The following is a 23,086-nucleotide window of genomic DNA, read 5'->3' on the forward strand; positions in this document are numbered from 1 at the left end:
CTGCTCCGGAGCCAGCCTCCTGCCCCAGCGCGCCCAGGGCTAACTGATCCACCCGGAGCGTCTTGGCTTTGTGCCGTCGGAGGCACACTCGCTAATTCAGCTGCTCGCCACGGAACAGGCGCTTTAGACAACTTTGCTGAAGCAATGAAGGAGTGGGCACCCCAGGCCGGTCAGAGAGTTTAGACTGGGCCTGCATTCTTGCTGGGTGGAGCTCTGGGGGAGGGGGCTGAGTTGGGGGGCAGACCGGGCCTGGAGAGTGGGTTCTGGCCATCAGGATCCGCCTGGAGGTGCCTCCCAGTTGCATAGGGGAGCCTGGGGATGGGTTGAGATGGTCAGAGCTGCAGGGTCTCCAGGCTGGCAAACGCTGGCTGCTTATCTGGTTGCATAGGGTCCCCCTGTTGTAATTCCACCAAAGAAAACGCTCAGCTTTGGGCTCCGATGCGGATTGATCTGTGGGGTGGGAGCTCCAGAGACCACAGGTGTCCCCCTGCCCCCCCACCTCCCCTTTGGCTGAGCCGGGGAGCTGTCCAGCAGAGGGAACTTCTGCAAACTCCAGAGACATCACTAGTGCATCAGCCTTTATTGGGGAAGGGAGGCGTGAGCCGCCGAGCACGGGCCCCGTGCTGCGCAGGTCTTCAGTCTTCCTGCTCTGAATTCAGGGCAGATGTCTCATAGCCTCTGCCAGAGGCCGAAGCAGCGAAGCTCAGGGCGCGGGGGGGGGGGGGGGGGGGGGAAGGGAGCCTGGGGCACGGAGGGAGGCGTTCACACGACTTGGGCACAGCGGTAACAGCGCCTGGAAGCTGAGTTGCACGTTAAGACTTAGTAAAAGGCAAAACCCGGCGTTCCTGGTGTCCCGTGACCCTCCGCCCGCGGCGGTGTCATCGTAGGGCAGCTGCGTTTCCTTTGTGAGCTCATTTGCTCGCCTGGAGGATGGGGGCGGCCGTGTCTGCCCGGGGGCACGAGGAGAGACGGGCACTGCCGCCTCTGCTCCCCGCTTCTACTGCTCACTGTGGCCAGAAGCTTGGAACTATCCTAGAACTCAGGTCTTCCGGGGGTTTGTCCAAAGCCAGGGACCGCTCTCTCCCTGCAGGTGGCAGGGAGGAGCCGGCCTGGAGGGGTGCTGAAGAGAGGCAGGGTTTGGGCCCATTCGCACCTGGGAAGGGCTGGGGGGGTGGCAGCAGTGTGTGTGTGTGTGTGTGCGCGCGCGTGCACATGCAGCTGCTGTCACACCTACAAGGCCAGAACCCTGGGGCTGCACTGGGGCCTTTGGGAAGGGCAAGGGGGCCGAGCAGCCCCCCACCTCCAAGCTTCTGTGGCCCTCGAGCCCAGCAGGCTTGGGGTCCCGCAGGCCCCAGGGCAGGCCGGGCTGGGGCTGGGAAGGGGCCCTGGGGGGAGGGGGGCTAGAGGGAGAGGCAGGGAGAGCCTCAGGGGGCACCCGGCTCGGGGCGCCTCCCCCAGCACTTGGTCCCTGCCCCCTGGCCCCAGTGCTATTTGAAGTGAGACAGGAAGTGGGCCACCGGGTAGTTGGGCCTGTCGATGCCCAGGCCCTGGCAGAGGCCCAGCAGGCGGAGGCGGGCCTCGGCAGGGCTGGCCCCGGCACAGGCCACACTGCAGTAGGGCTCCTCGTACTCGCCGGGCACCAGTGCCTCCTCCAGCAGGTTCAGGCGCAGCAGGCCCTGGTCGTGCAGGGCCTGCAGGGTCTCGCGGCTGGCGGTGGAGCTGAGCGTCTGCAGGTGCTGGGACACCAGGCACATGACGCCCACGAGGTGGCCCCGCGCGCGCGGGTGGGGGGGCACGGCCGGCCGCAGGCCACAGGCCACCATGGCGGCGGCCAGCAGCAAGTCCACACCGTACAGCTCCAGGATCCAGTCCCGCAGGTAGAAGCCGCCCATGCGGGGGTTGATCTCGATGAGCCGGGGCCCCACCCTGGTCAGCTTTAGCTCCACGTTGAAGACCCCGTCCAGCAGCCCACAGCCCAGGCAGCAGCGGAAGGCGGCCTGCACCATCTGGGCCTCCTGCTCTGGCGCCAGCCCCGTGGGCATGCAGGCCGCCGTCTCCGTGAAGCCGGGCAGCCTCGTGGGGCCGTTGTCGGAGACGAAGGCGGCCAGCAGCCGCCCGCCAAACAGCACCAGGTCCACGTCATGCTCAGTGCCCTCCACGAACTCCATCAGCAACATGGCGTTGCCCCAGCCCAGCCCGATGCCCGGGTGGTCAGCCTCGGCCTGCAGGTCGCGGGCGATTCTGGAGAAGTGCTCCCGGCACTGTGGAGCGTCCTCCACCAGCCGCACGCCCACCGCGCCGGCCCCGAACTCCAGCTTCATGACGCCAGGCAGCGGCACCTGGCGCACGGCTCTCTCCACGTCGGCCTCGCTCTCCAGCGGGCAGCAGGGCACGGCGTGCAGCGAGGGCGCGGGCCAGGGCGGGCCGCGGCAGCGCAGCAGGTGCAGCTGGGTGCGGCTCTTCTGCTTGGCCAGGCGCATGGCGGCCGGGGGGCTGCAGGGCAGACCCAGCTCCTGGCACAGCAGGGCCGTGAGCACCAGGCAGTCGTCCCAGTAGGAGAAGCAGCCGTCCAGCTGCAGGCCGCGCGCCCGCACCAGCTCCGCCAGCCGCCGTGCATTCTCCTCGTCCCGCCGGTGCTCCGTCACATCAAAGTGGATGAAGGTGTGCACCAGCTGGGACGCAAAGTGGTTGGGGTCCGATTCCACCAGGTGCAGCTGCAGAACCACAGGAGGGGGCGCACCCAAGTCAGCCAGGTGCTGGGGAGCCAGGAGGGGGCCAGAGGATGCACCTCTACCCTCGGGGGTGACTCCCAGGGCTGATGGAATAAATGGGAGCCTCGGAGATGGGGCTTGGGAACCCAGCCTGCAGGGGAAGGGGGTGGCGATGGAGAGCAGGTGATGTTTGAGCTGGGAGCTGAAGAGTAACAGAGGTGAGAGGAAGCCAGGGAGGACTGCAGGAGGAGGGGGCAGGGAGGTGAGGGGTGCTGGGGTGAGCGAGGGGAGGCCCCCCCCCGTGCTCCTGACAACAGGCAGGGGAAGGGTGGCTTGGTTGCCATTCACTCCCCGTGTTCTGAACACTGGGAGGTGCCCCCAGAGGAACCCAGTGAGCTGGGACCCAGAGCAGAGGGGACAGGCGGGGGGCTGTCTTCACTGTCACACGGGCCTCCGGAGAGAGGGGACAGCCCAGGGCAAGGCAGGCAGTGATCGGGAGGAGCAGAGGAGGGAGACGCCCCCAGCTGCTCATCGGGGATACAGATGTCCACCCTCCTGGCCGGCTCCAGGCTCTGCAATGCGAGCCGGCCGCCGTGAACTTGGGGGTCTGTGAGCTGCTCTGCAGCCCCCTCCACGCGGGCCCCAGGTGCCAGGTGTCCGCCGGGTCCCCGGGACCGGGCCAGGCCAGACCAACCCTGAGCGCCGCTCCCGCCTCGGGCTCCTCTTCGCTCCCTTTCCGTAGAGGACCCGGGGGCCTCTCACACCAGGGGCTGAGTCTCCCAACCCTGGCAGCGCGGTGGGGACGCCCCGCCCCTGGGCCTCCGGCCCCGCCCACCTTCGCCGGGCCCCGCCCCCGGGCCTCCAGCCCCGCCCGCCTTCGCTGGGCCCCGCCCCCGGGCCTCCAGCCCCGCCCGCCTTCGCCGGGCCCCGCCCCCGGGCCTCCGGCCCCGCCCACCTGCGCCGGGCCCCGCCCCCGGGCCTCCGGCCCCGCCCACCTTGAGCCCGTAGTCGCGCGCCGCCTCCCACACGAACTTCTTGCTGACGCCGCCGGCGCCCACGAGCAGCAGCTGCTTGCCCTCCATGAGGTAGCGCGCCGAGCGCCGGAGCATGGTTTCCACGAGCGGCGCGGCCGCCGGCCCCTCCGCCGCCGGCCCCAGGCGCGGCGCGGCCCATAGCCCCTCGAGCGCCCCGCACGCCTCCAGACACCGGCAGCCGTTCAGCTCCAGGGCCACGGGGGTCAGCGCGCGGCCGGCCACCGTCAGGGCGAAGTCCACGCCTGGGCCGGACGGGGTTGCGGGCTCAGCGCGGGCGGCCCGCAGCCCTCGCCCCCCGCCCCGCGCAGCCCGCACTCACCGAGGAAGTCGGTGCGGGCCCGACGCCCCCCGCGCTGCTCGGCGCTCAGGCCGGCCTCCAGGGCCAGCACGGCGGCCATCGCGGCCTCGGCCGCCTCCTGGACGCGCTGCCTCACGGCCTCCACCTGCGCCGCCTCGCCAAGGCCGCACTGGGCCAGGGCCACCTCCAGGGTCCTGGGCACGGAGCTGCGGTGCCGCGGCGGCCTGTCCCCGCGGCCCACGCCGCACACCACCTGGGCAGGGGGCTGCTCAGGGGAACTGGCCGGGAGGGGTCCCCTGTGCCAAGGGCTGGGCCAGACCCCCACTGGGCACTCCCACGCCCCATCCCCCGAAGTGCCTTGAACTTCCCAGATCATCTGTGCCCCTGCCACTGCCCAGCTGGGGTCTCTGCTCCCTGAGGGCTCCGGGGGGCCTGGGCCAGCACCCTGGGTGCTCTGGCCTTGGCACCTCCACCAGAGCCGCCGTGGGACTCGCTCCTCAGCCTGGCCCTGAGCTGGCTACCTGCAGCTTTATCAGGGCCCCTGGGTGGGTCGCCCTCGGGGGCATTCTCGGGGCTTGGGGGGGCGGGGGGAGACACAGATGTCAGACCTAGGATTCCTACAAGAGGTAACCAAGACCTTCTCCCCGCCCCCCCCCCCAAGGAAATTTTGTCCTCTGCCCAGAGACAGCCTAGGGGCCCTGGCCAAATCAGGGGGGCGGGGCTGGGGAATGACAGACAGGTCACCACCCGCCCACTTCCCCTGGGCCACACTCACTTTGCTCAGCAGGGGCCTGTCCCCCTGGGTCCGACACACCACAGCACAGATGCGCACAGCCAGCTCAGGGCCCTGCGAGGGGCCGCCTGGGGGGAGACCCGGAGGCTTGAGCAGCCAGGAGGCCACGCAGAGGGCCCGCCCGGCTGGCCCAGGCGGCGCTCACCTGGGAGGGGCAGCCAGGCAGGTGGGCACACGGCCTCCACCAGGACGCTCTCCTCCTCCTCCAGCTTCTCCAGCAGCACCAGCACCGTGTCCACCACGGCGCCCGGCTCGGCCCGTGGGTGCAGGCGCAAAGCCTGCTGCCCCCGCCAGCGCCAGCCGCTGAGCTTCACGACCACCTGCAGCGGGGAGGGGAGAGGGGCCTCCTGGACACCAGCCCGCACCCCTGCAGGGCGGGACGCTCACGCCACCTGAGCCAATGAGTGGACCGAGGTAGGGGGCTGGCAGTGGGGGGCGCTTCCCCGGCAGAGCTTGGTGGCAGTGCCAGGGGCCCCTCCTGCCGGCGTCCGGCCAGACCTCTGGGCAGGCGGGAGCCTGTTACCTGCAGGGCAGCGCCCAGGGCCTCGGAGCGCAGAAAAGCGCCCACTTCCTCTTTCACCAGGGTTTCCTGGCCCTCCTTGCCACTCAACTCCACCAGCCGCAGCCCCGGGCTGGCAGCCCCTCCCCGCAGCAGCCCTGGTGGCTTGTAGGCGAAAGCCAGGGTGGCTGGCACGGCCACGGTGCCCTGCTGGGCCAGCAACCGTCTCATCAGCAGCCGATCCTCCAGCAGCCGGGCCAGCTCCTCGGACGCGCCTGTGGGGCAGCTCAGGTTGCGGGCCAGCTCAGCTGCCTCCCGGCCTAGGCCAGGCCCAAGCCCCAGGCCCGCCAGGAAGTAGGTGGCCCGGCGAGGAGGGACAAAGTCATCCAGGAATGTCAGGCCCCCCGGGTGGAAGCTCACGGCCTTGGAGACCAGCAGCGCCGCCTCACCCGGCTGCCCCGGTGCGGGCGCCTTCGTCAGCCAAGCAGGGGACAGGCAAAGGAGCATGTTCCCTGTGGGGCAGAGGGAGGCAGGTGGCTGTCCAGGGAAGGCTCCCCGCCACTCACACACACGCACACACGCACCCGTGCCAGCCCCGGCCTCTCCAGGGGGCAGCTGCACCCGGAACCCACCCTCCTTGGAGGGTGGCAGCTGGTCCCCTGGAATGCAGGCGCTTGCCAGGGTTGGTGGGTATTTTGGGATGTGGCTGGGCCAGGGCGGGGCTGCCCTTTCTGTAGGGGGGGGGGGGTGGGGGAACTTGGGCCACACTCACCCGGGCTCTGGACGCCCCCCTCCAGCAGCACGGACAGAAAGGTGCAGGGGGACCCCAGAATGCACAAGGTCACCTCGGCCCCGGGGCAACCTCGGGGGGGGGGGGGAGAGAACATTGCCAAGCTCACCAGGGGCTCCTCTTGCTGCTTGCCCACCTCCCCCTGCCTCCGCCCTGCCCTACCCCTCGGGCCCCAGCTCCTTCCTGGGATGGGAGGCGGGGAGGTTAGCCCATGGGGCACGCGGGCTGGGCAGCCTAAGACCCGGGTTCTACCCCAGCTCTGCCTTTCTGCGTGACCTTGAAAGGTCATTTTCCTGGAGCCTCAGTTTCCCAGTGTGTACAATGGGGCCGAGCCTGTGGTCCTCCTGTGTCCTAGCTGTGAGCCCTCTGCCTACAGAAAACCCTTGTGGCCACCTGACACGGGAAGAGCCTTGCTCAGCTCCCCAGAGGTTTCCCTGGGCGCTTCCGCTCCACAAAACAGGGTTTGCAAATCCTGCGGCTGGATCCTGGGGTGGGGGAGGGCAGGGGGAAGAGGACACAGCCCTGACCTCTGACCTCACTGGTGCCGGATGCTCTTGGAAAGCTGCCTGCCTGCCTTGAGACCCGACCAGACCCCTGGGCAGGATGGGGGTGCTGGTGGCCGCCCCACCCACCGCTCCCGGCCGCAATCCCGCTCCGTGGAGCCCTCGGGCACCTGTGCGGGGCACCTGGCTGCGGTCCTGAGTCTCCGGGAGCCCAGCTTGCTGTAGACATCTCTGCAGAAGGCTGTAGTGATGTACAGTCCAGGCCCGGGCCTCGGCCCCCTCCGGGGAGCCCTTGCAGTCCAGGCCCACGTCCTGGCGCCAGGAGCCGGGGAAGCCGCTTGTGGGCGGCAGGCCAGAGCCCCCTCCCCACGGGCCCTCCTCTTCCTCCACATCCTTGGAGCCCAGTGGGCAGTCCCACTCGGGGCCCAGCGCGTCCAGGGAGAGCTGAGGGGGACAGAAGTGGTTGGTCTCGGACGGGGTGGGCGAGGGGGCACGGTAAGCCAAAGAAGAGCTAAGCCCCCACTCTCCCAGCCTGGGCTGTCTGTGGGACGGCATGGGTGCGAGCGCTCTGGGAGCTCCTGGGAGCGCTGCCCGGGACGGGCAGCCGCGGGGGCAGCAGGGACTGTCCTGGCCAGGTGCTGGCAATGCTTCGTTGATCGAGGCGTGGCCCACGTAGCTGTCAGAGGACAGGGAGCAGCCCAGGGACCACTCCCGGGCTGCTCCCTTCCCTGGGCCGAGTGCACCAAGGGGCTGCTACACCGTGGCCACAGCTGTACACGCGGGCTGTGCCGGCACGGGAGGGGAAGGCTGCTGCTCCGAGGCCTGAATTGCTTTCTTTGCATGAAATCTAACACCCCTGCCCCCTCCCAGGCTGGCTGACTCCCCAGCGGGCTGCTGCGCCCGTGGAGACACTAGCGCCCTGCAGTCTCCTGCCTCCCAGGGGACAGTCCGGGCCACCTCAGTGCAGCCTCTCTGGGTCCATCCCGGGGGTGCTGTGGAACTTGGACCCAGGGACTCACTGGGTGCCGCGGCTGGGCCGGGCCCCAGATGAGGGCTTGAGTCCAGTTTGGCAGGGCAAACTCCCAGCCTCCGTGTCCTCTTCTACAAGGGGTGCCCTGGACGGCCCAGACCAGGGGTGCCCTGCCTGTCCCACACCTCGGGAAATACTGTGCAGTGACAGGGTCAAGGGCACTAGCAGGCGGGCCTCGCTCCCCGGGCTGATGGGGGACAGACAAGGGCCTGGTGTGCGGGAGTTGCTCCTCGCTGGCATGCGAGGTGGGGGCAGGGTGTCCAGGGTGTGGAGCCCCGTTTGGGCTTGTCTGTCCGGGTCCATCAGCCCTGCCTTGGGGACTCTGTCTCCAGGGACTTGGGCCTTCTGGGGGAGGGATCCCAGGAGACTCACCATCCGGCAGGTTGAGAGGCTGCGAGACTGATGGCAGAGGCAGGGGCAGAGAGACAAAGCAGAGAATCAGGACCGTCCAGCCCTTGTGACTTTGGGAGCCAAGAAGTGTCCCCCCCCCTCCGCCGCTGCCACCTCTGTCCCCGTCCCGCCGGGAGCTGCCCAAGGCTCCCCACCCCCACCCCAGGAAGCAGGAGGAGAGGTCTGTGTCCTGCGATCCCGACCCCGTGGGGACCGCAGCCCTAGCGCACACACCCCAGCCTGCGCCCCGCTTGCGCTCCGTTTGCGTCGGGCGCGCAGGGGGTCCTGACTCAGCCTCTCCAGAGGAGGGCGCCCCGGGATGCGGCGGGGGTCGGGTGGTGTCGGGGGTCTCGTGTCCGCGGCCCCTGTCCGGCAGCCCCCCTCCCTGGCTCCCCGGGAGGGCCCGGAGCCGGGGTACCTGGCGGGCGGCAGCGGCTCTGCCGGGCGCGGCGGGCGGACGCGGAGCGGTCGGGGCGCGGCGGCGGGGGCGCGGGCCCGGGCGGCGCCGCTTTATATAGAAGCGCCCGGGGCATGCCCAGTGTGGGGCTGGGGCGGCGCGGGGCGGACCCGGGGCCACCGCCAGGGACCCGACGCCAGCGGCCCGCCCCGTCCCTCCCGCCAAAACGTCCCCGACCTGGGGACACGGTAGGGGGCAGTCGGACCCGCCCGAGGGAGCCGCTGACAGCCCGGGCACCGGCAGCTGCGGAGCTGCTGAGCCCTGCCGGGGGCCAGGTGCACCCGGCTAGGGGCTGTCCGCCGGGCTCCCACGGCTGCGCCGCGCCGCGCGGGAGAAGACCAGAAGACCCGAGCAGAGAGATGGAGCCGGGCTGGCGCGGGCAGAGACTGGTACTAGGGCTGCCCTTGGGGGTGGGGAAGCCGGGAGCAAGCCCGGCCCTGAGGCTGCCTGCTCCCGGCTCCAGCCCTTTGCCCTGTTGAACCCCGTCCCAGAAAGGCCTTGCTGGGTCAGGGTCTCTGCGCACCCGCGGAGCCCCCTCCTGAGCACCCCTGCTGACCCGGGCCACGATGGAGCTACTGCAGGAGGGCGGTGGCAGTTCCGCGGGTACCCTCTGCTCTGCCCCAGGGGCTGTCAGGTCCGCCCTGCGCATCCTCCCCCAGGTGAGCTGGACCCCTCCCCCACAAGACACAGCCATGCCCAGGAGCCCTGACCTGGCACCCACAGCACACGCCCAGGGGATGGGCTGCCGGCCACAAGCTCAGCCCTGGCAGCAACCCAGACACGCACACCCTGGGGTCCACTCCCAGTTCCCGGAGCTGTGCAGAGGCTGGGCACCAGGGCCCGTGGTCCCTGCACATCCCATCCCTACACTCGGTCTTCTCCATGGCCTGCTGGGCTGGAGCGATCTGTGAGCACCCCTGTCCACCACCCAAGGGGCCCAGAGGGCGGAAGGGACCCGTCCAGGGCCCCCCTCCAGCCCACACACCACACACAGCTTTCCGGGGCTCCCAGCTCCAGGGACGCCGTGCGCTCCCTGCCGCCGGCCCCGGCTCCCGGAGCAGGGTGCAGCAGGCGCCCACCCGAGATGGCACGGGTGGCCTCAGCTGCCTCATGACCCCACGGCATGGATGCCGTCCATAGAGCTGCGCTTGGACATTGCGTGAGTTACGCGGCCACAGAGCCCTGAGCTGTCTCCTCTTCACATGGGATTCCTGTGCCCAGGCCTGGCTGGGCACAGGGTGCTTGGCATTCGGTGGGCATTCATCAGAAAGGCCGGCACTCGCTCGCTCACTCTCCTTTTTTAAAGATTTATTTGAAAGGCAGAGTGACAGAGAAATGATCTCCCATCCACTTGTTCATCCCTCAAGTGGGCGCAAAAGTCGGGGCTGGGCCAGGCTGAAGCCAGGAGCTGGGAGCTCCATCCAGGTTTCCCACATGGGTGGCAGGGGCCCAAGCACTTGGGCCATCGTCCGCTGCTTTCCCAGGCGCATTAGCAGGGAGCTGGATCGGAAGCGGAGCAGCTGGGAGTCGAACCAGCGCTCGGATAGGGGCCCCGGCATTGGCGGCAGCAGCTTAACCCACTGTGGCCCAGAGCCGGCCCAGCACAGGTCTCCTGATCCCGCGCAAGGCACTGCGCTGAGCCTGGGGTGCGGAGCCCCCACTCACGGCAGGGGCGGCGTTTGGGATTCTCTGCCTTTTATACCTGAGGGAAGGAGGCGTGACTTGCCCAGGGTCACAGGTGAGCTGTGGATCTGGCCAAATGCACACCGGCAGGAGTGTGGCCGCTCCCGGGCCACCAGGGCTGGGCACCAGCCATACTGGAGTTTGCCCTGTAGGTGAGAAAAATAAAATCCGAGACGTCCTGAGTTTAGTTGCAAGCACCAGAGGGTGGAGGGAAGGAGAGAGGGAGAAGTTAATAGCCTTGGGCCGGACGCACAGCACCTGCTCCCGGCCGAAGCTCGTGTGCAAACCTCGACTGGGAGTGCCGAGGCGGGCGGGGCGTTTGGCACAAGGTGGGAGCCGCCTCCTGGAACCCATGCGCCCAGACCAGGAGGGCCTGGTGTGAGTCCCGGCTCCCCGCTACCAATCCAGCCTCCTGCTAATGGGCCGCCGGGGAGGCAGCCAGTGACGGCTCAGGGACCCGGGTCTCAGCCAGGAGCCGTGGACTTGGATCGAGTTCGGGCTCCTGGCTTCAGCCTGGCCTAGCCCTGGCCATTGTGGTGACCTCGCTTCCCATTGCTCTGCCTCTCTGCCTTCCAGACACAACGGAGATAAATAGTTTGTTTAAAAGAGGCTGGCGCCGCGGCTCACCAGGCTAATCCTCCGCCTAGCGGCGCCGGCACCCCAGGTTCTAGTCCCGGTCGGGCGCCAGATTCTGTCCCGGTTGCCCCTCTTCCAGGCCAGCTCTCTGCTATGGCCCGGGAGTGCAGTGGAGGATGGCCCAAGTGCTTGGGCCCTGTACCCCATGGGAGACCAGGAGAAGCACCTGGCTCCTGCCATTGGATCATCGCGATGCGCCGGCTGCAACGCAACGGCCGCGGTGGCCATTTAAGGGTGAACCAACGGCAAATGGAAGACCTTTCTCTCTGTCTCTCTCTCTCACTATCCACTCTGCCTGTCAAAAAAAAAAAAAAAAAAAAAAAAAAAGAAGAAGAAGAAGAAGAAGAAGAAGAAGAAGCCCCCCGGGATTGACGGTGAAGTCCCCATTGTGTCCTGCTTAGGACTCGAGCCAGGGAAGCCCTCGTGATGGAAGGGACCAGCGTCCCACCGTCCCCAGACCCTGCCCGCGGCCGCACCACACCACCTGCCCCCTTATCTGCAGTCAGCGGCGCTCAGGGCCAGCGACTTGTTTTCTCTCCCCAGATTCCCACTACGAAACGCCTGGCTGTCTGTTTGTCTGGGTCTGGCAGGCACCTCCCGGCTCTGCCTAACCTTGGGACTGGGCAGCTGCAAACTCATCCCAGGACTGTGCTTTCTCCTGGCTGGCGTCCGCCGGGCTCAAAAACCACTTCCTCCTGAGCTCTCTCGGGCTCGGCAGTGTTTGCTTCTTTTTACACAGAGAGAAGGAGAGGCAGAGAGAGAGAGAGAGAGAGAGAGAGAGAGAGAGAGAGAGAGAGAGAGAGAGAGAGAGAGAGAAAGGAGGTCTTCTACCCGCTGGTTCACTCTCCAATTGGCCACAACGGCTGGAGTTGCGCTGATCCAAAGCCAGGAGCCAGGAGCTTTTTCCGGGTCTCCCACGCAGGTGCAGGGGCCAAAGGGCTTGGGCCGTCTTCCACTGCTTTCCCAGGTCATAGCAGAGAGTTGGATCAGAAGTGGAGCTGCCAGGACTTGAACTGGTGCCCATGTGGGATGTGGGCGCTGCAGGCCAGGGCTTTACCCGCTGCGCCACAGTGCCAGCCCCAGCAGTGCTTGCTTTTAACATAGGCAAAGGGAGGAAAATTTAGTGTGCGACCCAGGTCCAGGGCGCTGGGACTAGGGACAGACAAAGGAGTCCAGCCCCACTTCCGATCCAGCTCTCTGCTGTGGCCTGGGAAAGCAGTGGAAGGTGGCCCAAGTGCTTGAGCCCCTGCACCCGCGTGGGAGACTCAGAGGAAGCTCCTGGCTCCTGGCTTCGGATTGGCCCAGCTCTGGTCATTGCAGCCATTTAGGGAGTGAACCAGTGGAAGGAAGACCTCTCTCTCTCTCTCTCTCTCTCTCTCTCTCTCTCTCTGTCTCTCTTTCAAATAAATAAATCTTAAAAAAAAAAAAAGAAAAAAGAAAAAGAAAAAGAGTGGTGCAGCCCAGAGTCAAACCAGCATCCGTATGGGATGTTGTTGTCGCAAGTGGCGGCTTAACCGGCTGTGCCGCCACGTCAGCTGGAGGGCCCCTTCTCCTGCAGGGACTTTAGCCCAGCAGAGTGTGGGATGGGGGACACTTAGGGTGGGTGGTGGTGCCAGGTAGACACCGTGGGTCCCCCCTCTACTCTGCGGGAGAGACCTGTGTGCCCTCCCTACTCAGATCCTAAGAGCTGATGTGAGCTGACGGACGGCACGGTGCCAACGCAGCTTCGGTCGGTGCATCCGGGCTGGTGCGAGCTGATGGACGGCACGGTGCCAACGCAGCTTCGGTGCACAGACTCAGCGCTCTCCAGCCAGGTGTGCAGGGAGCCGCTGGGGTCACCGAGGATGGTTGTGCAGGTTGCTCACTGCACAACGCACCTGGCTGGGTGGTGACTCTCCACTCTGCCACACTGTGCACCCAGGCAGTGCGAGCCCCCTCCCCCCACCCACCGTTCTCCCAGCAGGGGAGCCCACCTGTGGAGGGCTCAGGGGCAGGTCCCCCCAACCTGCTACAGCATTGGAGACGCCCCTCCCCACCCCGCCTCTAGGCACAGGAGAGGGTGTGGGGTGTCTGGGGGTGGCACTGAGCTGAGGGGTGCCCGGGGCTGGGGAGCAGCACTCCAGAGGCTCCTGTGACCCAGACAGGATTGAGGGGTGGGAAGCAGAAGAGGGTGCCCAAGGAGGGGCGGGTTTAAGGTTGCTAAGGGTGGGGGGCCTGGGTAAACTTTGGGGCTGCCATGAGCCATGAGGGGCGTGGCCAAGTTCCCGCCCCTCCTGAGACTCAGGCTCCCAGGGAGAGCGCGGATTCGCCCAGGTCTCCCCGATCGGACCCAGGGCTGAGCCAGGCACACAGCGGGCACCGCATGAGCACACAGAGTGGACGCGCTTCTGCAGCTCGCAGCCCTGTCGCTAGAACATTCCGAGCCCCGGCTCTGACGGGGCCACGCCAGCATGGAGCACCCCACCTTCAGGTGCAGTGCTCGGCGTGGGCCCCGGTGCGCTGGCAGCGGCCGGGACAGGCAGGGCTTGGAGACGGGCGCTGCAGGGACACAAGCCTGCACGGGCACCAGCCCTGTTGTCTGGGTGATGGCTCATGTCCCAGGCACCCACGGGGGCAATTAGTGCGTGTGGGAGGGGGTTTCCATGGTGGCTGTCCCGAGGGGGCGCTCGGGGGCTTAGGGAGCACAGAGGGCCGGGCGGGACCTTTCTCCTTTGTCCTGGGCACACTGGGCCTTTGTTCTTGCCTGGCTCCCTTTCATAGATGGGACCAGGACCATGGGGGGGGGGGCAGACTTGCGTTAGAGGCCCCCCACCCCAGGGACTCCTGAAGCTGCCTGGGAGGAGAGGGGAGGGTCAAATAGGGGCCGAGGCTCCACTCCGGGACCCAGCATCCGCCGGGAGCCCTGCTCTGGAGGGTGCAGGTGTGGAGGCCTTACCTGCCCCCAGAGGCTGCACCACGCGGCTTGCAGTTGGCGCCTGTCGCTGGTAAACACCTCCCCCAGCAGCCAATAGGCAGCCTCGGTCTGTCCCTAGGGCGGGACCAGGGCTGGGAGGGCAAGGGGGAGGGGAGGCGGGGAGGGAGCAGCCTGCCCAGGGTTGAGGGTGAAGGGCATTGCACCCAACGCCATCCAGGCCTCGGCTCAGACAGACTTTATTCCCAGCCCCCAGGAGCCCTCGGGGGCCGCGCAACCCAGCCAGCCGCTCACCCCAACTCCCTCGGCGCTGGCTTCGATCCTGGCAAAGGCCTGGGCACCAGGACAGCTCCGGCGGTGGGGAGCCAGCCTGGGCTCCCATTGGGGCCAGCTCTCTTCCTGTGTGTGACGGCCCCTCCTCCACCGCCGGACCCTTGCCGGGAAGGAAACTGAGTCACCAGAGGCCAAGTGTGGCGCCTGTCTGTGGGGCCGGCATCGGCTGTTCAGGAGCTTGGCGCTGGCGCTGGTGGGCGGCATCTTCAGAAGCGGGTGTCCAGGAAGGAGGCAGAGCCTCGGTGGGGCCTGGGGGGACCCTCGAGGGGTGGGCCCCGGGCCCGAGTCAGGAGCCCATGGAAGGTCTTGCCGCGGGTCTGAGGTTTGCGCCGTGGGGGCAGGGACTCCTCTGGGGGCTGCACCACGATTTGGGGCACCTCCGGCTTGCTGCCTCCTTGCGCCCCGGCCAGCTGCTGGGCCTCAAAGATGGCCTGGGCTCCTGGAAGACGGGCCTGTGGCTGTGGCGATGGCCCTGGTGCTGCGTCTGACAGCTGGGCCAGCTGGACCCGGATCTCCCGCTGCAGGGCCCTCTCGGACAGGGCCACGCTGTGCACCTGCGGGGAGGGGCTGGTGCTGAGCTGGCCTCTCCCAGAGGGAGGCAGGAAGCCACGAGGTCAGGGTGGGGCGCGGGGGGGTGGGTAGCAGAGTCCAGGAAGTGGCTGAGGGCTGAGCGGGGCGCACACAGCCTCTCCGGGAGGGCCACGGGAAGCCTCGTTCGCTCGGGGACCAGGCCACAGCGAGGGGAGGGCGGGGGGCACCCACCTGCGACATGAAGCCCTCCTCCTGCAGCTGCGAAGCAGGGATGGCCCTCAGGGCGCCCAGGGTCTCCAGGAGCCCAGGACAGGCGGCGCGCTGCTCTGCGGTGCCCAGGGCCAGGCGCACCAGCGTCAGCCCCACGCGGAACAGCACCTTGACTCCTGCAGGCCGGGAAGGGGCCCACTGAGGGAGCCAGCCTAGCCCCTCCTCTCTGCGCCTGGAGCTGTCCTCAGGGTGGGCGCCCACTAAGGCCTTGCCAGCTGCAGGGACTCCGTCACTCGGGTTCTGGAAACAGTCTAGGTAGAGCTCCGCCCCCCGACCCCAAGAGCGTAAGGCTCACGAGTGTGTGTGTGTGTGTGTGTATGATCTCGGGCCGGTCCTGGAGCCTGTGGGAGCAGCCAGGGGACCACCAGGGCATGGGACAGGGATGACTGCCGCCGTAGTGTCACTGTCCTCTCTCAGCCACACTGAGCAGGGCCCACCCCCAGTCTGAGGCTGCAAGGGTGGTGACACAGGGATGGTGACCTGACCTGTGGCTCTAAGACAGCCGGGGGTCCTTCCCTGGGGGCCGGCCTGAAGCTTGCTGGGCCCACAGCCGGTGCTCAATATGTGATTGGTGTAACCGGCAGGTGCGACACACAGAACGGAACTCAGACAGGTTATGGATGGGGACATCGAGACGGACCCCAGGGGCTGGCGCTGTGGCGTAGTGGGGTTAGCCACGGCCTGTGACGCCTGCCTCCCATAGGAGCGTCAGTTTGAGTCCCGGCTGCTCCACTTCCCAACCAGCTCCCTGCTAATGCACCTGGGAAAGCAGCGGAAGGCAGCCCAAGTCCTTGGGTCTCTGCACCCCTGTGGGAGACCCGGATGAAGCTCCTGGCTCCTAATTTCGACCTGGTTCAGCCCCAGCCTTTGCGGCCATCTGGGGAGTGAATCAGCAGATAGAAGACCTCTCTCTCTCTCACTCTAACACAAAGCCCCCAAAAAGCGTTCCAGGAGACCAGCCCGGCTCTGCCCCAACTCCCCTCCTGCCCCAGCAAGTGCCACTCTGCTGTCCCCTCTGCACGCCCTCCCCCTTGTGTGTCTGGGGCTCGGTGGCCCTGGGTGCCATGGCTGGGCCTGCAGGTGTGCTGCCTCCTAGCGTGGCAGCAAGGTCCGGGAGCCCAGCGCTCGCGTGCTGCCGCTCCCCTCACAGGCTCCAGTTTCCAGTCCCCAAGGCGCCAGCCTACCAACACTTCGTGGATCTGCTTACACAGTCGCCCCTCATCAGAACGGAGGTCTCGCCCACCCCAGAGAGCGGGGCCCTGCCTTCTCCCACCCATGCCGCAGCCTCGCCTGATCTCCGAGGCACACAGCTCTAGCTCCCACCCCAGCCACCTCCCTGAGACGCCTCCCTGACTGCAATGAGCCAGGGCCAGGAGCTGGGGGCTCTTTCTCACACACCAGGCCGGGCACCACCTTCGGCACACCCGGGCCCCATGACGCGAGGCCCCAGGAGGGCCTGGACAGGGTGAAGTCCGAGCTGATGAGCTGGCTTCCTCCCCAGGCGCGTCCCCCCCCCCCACCGCAAGCCTCCCGCCCGCCTGGCCACGGGCCGCCCCACTCACCCTCGCTGAGGAAGGTGTCCCAGACGCGCAGCACCGTGGGGAAGGGCAGCGAGCGAGCGAAGAGGCACAGGAACCACTCGGGCAGGTACAGCAGGGGCCCCACGCCCACCTGCTGCAGGTGCTTGTGCACGCGCGGGAGCAGCCGCCGCAGCAGGGATGCGAACACCTCGGCGTCCAGCCGCACGGCCTCCTGCGGCCACGGCCGTCAGCCTGGTGCCACCAGCCCCACCGCTGCCCCGAGCCCCTGGGCGTCCGCCCACCCCACCCACCATGCCCAGCCTCTCACCATGTGGGGCCCGTAGTAGCCGGGGAGGTAGACCTCACAGATCTGCACCAGGCACCAGAAGGCCTCCTGGAGGGGCGGGCACAGTAGGGGGGCTGGGAAAGGGGTGCGGCCCCACCCTGCTTGGTGCCCGAGAGCCTCTTAACGAGCCGTCCTCTGCCCGAGACAGAGGCGCGAGAAACAGGGCTCGGGGTGTTGGGCTGGATGGTCCCTGGGTTCCTGGGGTCAGGGGTCACGGCCATGGGATTCAGAATCAGGAGTCATGAGGTCAAGGTAGCTGCACCCAGACCCCTACCGAGGTCACTGGAGTAAGGGCTGGGGTCGGGGGTCCCAGGTCCCTGGGGTCTTGAGAGTCACTGAGGTGGGTGGTCCTGAGGCCCTGGGTCCCAGGATGCCAGGTCCCCAAGGCCAGTGTTACTTGGGATTTGGGGTCATGGGCCCGGAGTTCAGGACGGCCAGGTCCCTGGGGTTGGGGGTCAGAGTCCTGCGTCGCTGGCCACTCACCTCCGGGGGCAGGTGCATGAGCAGCACGGCGGCCACGGGGCCCTGGGCTTGGCAGTAGCCCTGGTCGGGCCGGTACAGGGTGTAGGCCTTGAGCACCTGCAGGAGCCCCTGCTGCCTGTGCCGGGAGACCCCATCAGGGCCAGCCCCAGGGCACCCCTTCCCACCCTCCCCCTGGTGCCCTGGGACACATGGCAGCAGCGGTAGATCGGGGCGACCGGGCCGAAGGTCCCACCGGGTCCCTGGGCACCCCTGGCCTCGTACCCATGACCCTGGGGGGACACAAACATCTCGTGCAGGGGGAACTGGCGGTGCAGGTCCCTGCCAATGGTCTCCAGCCACTGCGGGTCTCCGGGGGCCTCTGCCAGCTCCTGTGGGCGGGCAGGAAGGCGGGCGTGAAGGCTCCGTGTGGCGAGGCGCCCTGGGGGGGAGGTCGGGCCTGCCGCGTCCTCACCTGGTAGGTGCCGGGGTTGCTGTTCTGACACGCGTGGGCCCCGCACAGCAGGGGCCAGCAGCGCGCCCGCAGGGCCGAGGGGATGCCCTTGCGACACTGTAGCTTCACCTGCGGGCGAGGCCGGGCGGTGAAGGCCGTCCCCGCGGCTCCCGTCGGGCGGCCCAAGCACAGCAGCGACGAGGGCACCCCCTCACCTTCTTGTACCGCCGGGACATGGTCTTCTCCCAGTGCTGCGTCAGCTCCACCCACTGCATCTCCCGCTGCCGGATCAGGCCTGCGGGGGGCTGGCCCATCCTGGGGGCACGGGACACAGGTGTCAGGCGCCGGGCAGCCATCACCTCGGGCCACACCTGTCCTCCACCCCTGCTGGCCACCCAGTTGAGGCCTGTTAGTGGCCCTGGGGATCCCCAGAAAGCTCCAGAGTGAGCTGTGCCCCAGAGGCTGCCAGCGGTTGTCACAGGACCAGGGCAAGCAGAATGACGGGGTGAGTGGGTGTTTGTGGGGTGGGGAGGCTGGCCGGCTGCCTCCGGGGACAGGGACACGGACGATTCCTAGGCAGCTGGTCGGATGATGTCCCGGACTGGACACCAGGAGTCCTGAGTGTCGGCTGTGCTGTGTGCCCTGGGGCAAGTTTCTGTCTGTCTCTGAACTTGTTTTCCTGTCTGTACAGGAAGGGCTGGCAGGAGGCGGGGTCTGGGATCTGGAGCTGGGATTCCAGGGCCAGCGATTAAAAGGGGAAGGATGTTTAGTCCCCGGGGTGGGGGCGAAAGAGACGGACAGAGCCACCCCCACCCCGGGTGATTCCACGTTAGTAGGACTCCACCTGGCGCCTGGGGACGGGTGACACTGGCCGAGTCCCCAGTGTCCAGTCCCTATGCCAGACCCTCCCAACGCAGGGTCTCCCTCCAGAACTCCGCCCCTGCCCTCAGTCCCGACCCCCTGCTGCCCCAGCCCCGCCTCACTCACCCGGGTTCCTCTGCCGAGCTGCCCCCAATGAAGCCATAGCGGTCAGCCTGGCGATATGGGCCGGGCCCACTCAGCTCGGAGTCGGACCCCAGGGAGCTGGAGTCCTCCTGCAGCTCGGAAGCCTGCAGCAGCTCCTCCCCCAGGGCCCGGGCCATGGTGCCGAGACCCTCCAGGCCACGGGCTTCGAGCTGTGGGCGTGGAGAGCCACTGTGAGGGGGCTGCTCCCAGGCCTCCCGGCGCCCGGGTTCCCAGTGCCGGGGTGGGAAGGGACAGGTCTCAGGCATCTGCCGAGCCCCCGTGTCCTTTCACGGGGGTGGGGGGAGAGGAGCCAGGCTGTGAAATGACAGGAGGGCCAGGCCTTGGCACCCAGACCCCGAACCCACCGGCCCCGGCCCGAGGCGCCCCGCTCACCTACCGCTGCACCTCACCCCTCACCTCCTCCTCCCACTTCCTCCTCACAGCCTCAGCAACCCGCTGGGGGCCCCTCCCAAGTGGGGGGGTCACCCCTTCCTCTCCGAGCTCTTCCTGCCCCCGCAGCGCCCCGAGCCACCAGCTCCTCCCCTCCCCGGCCGCCTCGGGTTCCTGTGCTGCGAAGGCGCCAGGCCACCTGGGTGGCAAGGTCAGCTCGGGGTGCCCGTGAGGACCGCGGCTGCTGGCACGTTTGCCCGTAACCACCTGCACCCTATGGGATACTATTTTGCCCCTGGAAAGGTCATTGCGGGACTTAGTACAAACTGCACTTAGCATGCACAGGACAGCGTGGAGCCTCCCGAGCGAGGGGCGCGCGGATGTCCTGGGGCTGGTCAGCTGCCTGGGGGTCACACTCGACAGCCCCGGGACTCGGTTCCCTTGTATGCACTGGCGGAGCGTGACCCGCAGCGGCTGGGCAGACGGTTCTTCACGTGCTCACACCACCGACCGCCCAGACAGCCCGGCCCGTGCGAGAGAAAAACAACTTCCACGGTCCTTCCGGTCCCCCAGCCTCTGAAACGGGCTGGGCGGCGCCTCGGGGGTGGAACCCGACTCGGCCCCGCCCCGCAAGCCCCGCCCACCGGCTCCTAAGTCAGGCCCCGCCCCTGCCCAGGCCCCGCCCCGCGCCGCCGCGCTCCTCGTCCAGCGGAGGCGCCAGAGCGCGGGGCGACGGGCGCGGCGCGGGGGGGCGGGGCCCGGGCCTGGGCGGAGGGGCGGGGCCCGGGCGGGGCGGGGCCTGGGCCGGGGGCGGCCCGGGGCGGGCGGAAGGAGCTCCAGGCCGGAAGGAGGCTGCGGGCGGGCGGGAGGCAGGAGTGGGCCCCGAGCTGCTGGGCCCGAGCGGCGGCGCCGCCATGTCCGACAGCGAGAAGCTCAACCTGGACTCTATCATCGGGCGCCTGCTGGAAGGTTGGCGGGGGTGGGGGGCGGCCGTGCCCACCGCCGCGCCCCGGGCCCCGGCCAGGCCCGGAAGTGGCGCGCGGGCGAGCCGGCCCCTCCCGGGGCCAGCTCGGACTGGGCGGAGGCGGCCCGCGAGCTCCCGTGGCCGCGGGCGCGCCGCTGGGCCCGGCTCCTGGGCTGAGGCGAGAACCCGTGCGCCTCGGGCTTTGGGCGACGGCCCCTGGGAGGGCCTCGAGGGTGGTGGGGGTCTTTCTGGCCCGGGGAGGCCTGAGGCGGCGGTCAGGGCAGGCGCCGCAGCATCCGCAGCCCCCGGGCCGCGAGGGTCCCCGGAGGCCCCGCAGGTGCCCGCGGAGCGCCACTCGTGTCGCCCACCTGCCTTAGGCTCGGGGGGCCGGGGTGCTCAGCCCCCTCCCCCCGCCCCCAGTGCAGGGCTCGCGGCCTGGAAAGAATGTGCAGCTGACGGAGAACGAGATCCGTGGTCTGTGCCTCAAATCCCGGGAGATCTTCCTGAGCCAGCCCATTCTGCTGGAGCTGGAGGCGCCCCTCAAGATCTGCGGTGAGCCCCCGCCCGGCCCTCCCCCGCCCGGGCCCTGGGCCCCTCGGCCCCTCCTCGCTGACCCTGCCCCCGGCCCCCAGGTGACATCCACGGCCAGTACTACGACCTGCTGCGGCTGTTCGAGTACGGCGGCTTCCCCCCGGAGAGCAACTACCTCTTCCTGGGGGACTACGTGGACCGGGGCAAGCAGTCCCTGGAGACCATCTGCCTGCTGCTGGCCTACAAGATCAAGTACCCCGAGAACTTCTTCCTGCTGCGCGGGAACCATGAGTGCGCCAGCATCAACCGCATCTACGGCTTCTACGACGAGTGTGAGCGCGCCGGGCGGGCGGGCAGTGCCTGCGTGTCCACTGCCCCGGGGCCGGCCGACACCCCCTCGGGGACGCCCCTGCACCCCTAACTTGAGCACCCTGGACGCCTGAGTGGTCTTGGTGTGGCCCCGCTCACAGGGTGGGGGGAGCCAGCCCCGATGGGGGTCCGGGTAGGCGGCAGGGGTGGGGCGGGAGGCCCAAGCCCTCCTTGCCTTCCAGTCCTTTCTCCCAGCCCACAGGGTGCCTGGCGGCCCGAGGGCCAGGCCTCCCCATGAGCCGTCCCCGTCCCCTCACAGGCAAGAGACGCTACAACATCAAGCTGTGGAAGACGTTCACCGACTGCTTCAACTGCCTGCCCATCGCGGCCATTGTGGACGAGAAGATCTTCTGCTGCCATGGCGGTGAGGCTGGCTCTGGGCGTGCCGGGAGGGGGGCCTCGGCATCCCCATCCCATCTCTGTCGCCTCCAGAAAGCCCCCCACCCTGCTGTCCTAGGCCACGCTCACCTCTCTGCTGGGTGTCTGGCACCCCACTGGTCTGCTCCTCCCTGTTCCCCGGGGGCTGTTTGCTCTGGGAGTGCAGGGGCCTGAGAGCAGTCAAGGGGTGAGCGGTTCTCCTGCCTGGGCGCCAGCAGCGCCGGGACCAGGGGGGACCAGGGCCGCAGGGCGGCGGGGAGGGCGAGGCTGACTGGCAGAGCCTTCCTGGGGGAGCTCCTTGGTTAGGCGTTTGAAAAGTAGTTAGAGAGGGACAGGTGTCCCATCTGTTTACTCCCCAGACGGCCACAACGGCCAAGGCTGGCCCAGGCCAAAGCCAGGAGCTGCATCTGTGTCTCCCACAGGGGTGGCCAGGGCCCGGACCCCTGAGCCACCTTCTGTTGATTCCCCAGGCCAGTAGCAGGGAGCTGGGCCAGAAGTGGAGCAGCTGGACGCCCCCCAGCGCCCGTGTGGGTTGCAGGCTACCTGCTGTGCCGCCGTGCCAACCCCAGTCCTTTTTTTTTTGATTTACTTATTTGAAGACAGAGTGACAGGGACCTCATATCCACTGGTTCACTCCTCCAGTGCCCGCAATAGTTGGAGCTGGGCCAAGCTGAAGCCAGGAGCCCGGAAGTCTACCCGGGCCTCTCTCGTGGGCGCAGGGCCCCAAGCACTTGGGCATCTGTGGCTGCTCTCCCAGGCGCGTTGGCAGGGAGCTGGCCGGGAAGTGGAGCAGCCGGGCGCCCGAGGCTGAGACTGGTCCTGCTCCCCAGGCCTCTCCCCTGACCTGCAGTCCATGGAGCAGATTCGGCGCATCATGCGGCCCACGGATGTGCCCGACCAGGGCCTGCTGTGTGACCTGCTGTGGTCTGACCCCGACAAGGACGTGCAGGGCTGGGGCGAGAACGACCGCGGCGTCTCCTTTACCTTCGGCGCGGAGGTGGTGGCCAAGTTCCTGCACAAGCACGACCTGGACCTCATCTGCCGGGCGCACCAGGTGGGCCGGGCTCCGGCCGGGGGAGGGGGCGGCGCGGCCCCACAGGACTGACCGCCCCGCCCCCCACTCCCCCGCAGGTGGTGGAGGACGGCTATGAGTTCTTTGCCAAGCGGCAGCTGGTGACACTTTTCTCAGCTCCCAACTACTGTGGCGAGTTTGACAACGCCGGAGCCATGATGAGCGTGGACGAGACCCTCATGTGCTCCTTCCAGGTGGGGACGCGGAAGGAGGGGCCCGGCCCGGCCCTGGCCCGCCCCGCACGCCTGACTGCCTTTTCTTTTCAGATCCTTAAGCCGGCCGACAAGAACAAGGGCAAGTACGGGCAGTTCAGTGGCCTGAACCCTGGAGGCCGACCCATCACCCCACCCCGCAACTCTGCCAAAGCCAAGAAGTAGCCTCCGCGTGCGGCCCCCCGCCCCAGACGGGGCTGACTGTACAGGAACCATGCTGCCATGGCCGTGCCGCCTCGGCCGCCACCACGGGGACACGGGGCCTCGGTGGATCTCTTTTTTAATGAATCACTAGCAGCACCCAACCCCCCAGGCTCCCTCCAGCCTGCACCTGCGTGGCTGCAAGCAGGATCCTGGGGCCGCGGCTGCAGCTCAGGGCGACGGCGGCCAGACTGGGTCTCGTCTCGTGCGGCCGCAGGGCTGGCAGCTGGGTCCCAGGGCAGCCCGTCTGGTCTCCCGAATAAAGGTCAAAGCTGGATTCTGGCCACGGCCTGCGTTTCCCTTGTCCCGGGCACAG

At 68.2% G+C, this 23,086-nt stretch overlaps 3 protein-coding genes across 4 annotated transcripts; 1 reads left to right on the forward strand and 2 right to left on the reverse strand.

Moving 5' to 3' along the window:
• Positions 1-565: 565 nt before the first annotated feature.
• On the reverse strand, positions 566-8,532 carry CARNS1 (carnosine synthase 1). 2 transcript variants are annotated; one of them, XM_062195736.1, is made up of 10 exons: positions 8,467-8,532; positions 8,031-8,057; positions 6,799-7,072; positions 6,108-6,197; positions 5,360-5,847; positions 4,982-5,156; positions 4,819-4,904; positions 4,065-4,296; positions 3,707-3,987; positions 566-2,714 (listed from the first exon to the last, which is right to left on the reverse strand). In XM_062195736.1, the coding sequence occupies exons 2-10, from the start codon at positions 8,031-8,033 to the stop codon at positions 1,488-1,490; spliced, it is 2,856 nt and encodes a 951-aa protein (XP_062051720.1). In that variant the 5' UTR covers positions 8,034-8,057; positions 8,467-8,532; the 3' UTR covers positions 566-1,487. The 2 variants fall into 2 exon arrangements, with proteins under 2 accessions (XP_062051720.1, XP_062051719.1); XM_062195735.1 differs by lacking the exons at positions 8,031-8,057; positions 8,467-8,532 and having other exon boundaries at positions 6,799-8,019.
• Positions 8,533-14,012: 5,480 nt separating this feature from the next.
• On the reverse strand, positions 14,013-19,606 carry TBC1D10C (TBC1 domain family member 10C). The gene is made up of 10 exons (XM_062197739.1): positions 19,071-19,606; positions 18,636-18,823; positions 17,864-17,963; positions 17,670-17,777; positions 17,480-17,586; positions 17,219-17,333; positions 16,718-16,783; positions 16,432-16,621; positions 14,831-14,985; positions 14,013-14,622 (listed from the first exon to the last, which is right to left on the reverse strand). The coding sequence occupies exons 1-10, from the start codon at positions 19,380-19,382 to the stop codon at positions 14,275-14,277; spliced, it is 1,689 nt and encodes a 562-aa protein (XP_062053723.1). The 5' UTR covers positions 19,383-19,606; the 3' UTR covers positions 14,013-14,274.
• Positions 19,607-19,880: 274 nt separating this feature from the next.
• PPP1CA (protein phosphatase 1 catalytic subunit alpha) lies at positions 19,881-23,052 on the forward strand. The gene is made up of 7 exons (XM_062195748.1): positions 19,881-20,012; positions 20,428-20,559; positions 20,640-20,870; positions 21,167-21,271; positions 22,116-22,339; positions 22,417-22,551; positions 22,624-23,052. Exons 1-7 carry the CDS (start codon positions 19,958-19,960, stop codon positions 22,732-22,734), a joined length of 993 nt encoding a protein of 330 aa, XP_062051732.1. The 5' UTR covers positions 19,881-19,957; the 3' UTR covers positions 22,735-23,052.
• Positions 23,053-23,086: the final 34 nt, after the last annotated feature.

Source organism: Lepus europaeus, chromosome 7 (assembly GCF_033115175.1).
Source record: "Lepus europaeus isolate LE1 chromosome 7, mLepTim1.pri, whole genome shotgun sequence".
In the NCBI taxonomy this organism is placed as follows: Eukaryota; Metazoa; Chordata; class Mammalia; order Lagomorpha; family Leporidae; genus Lepus; species Lepus europaeus.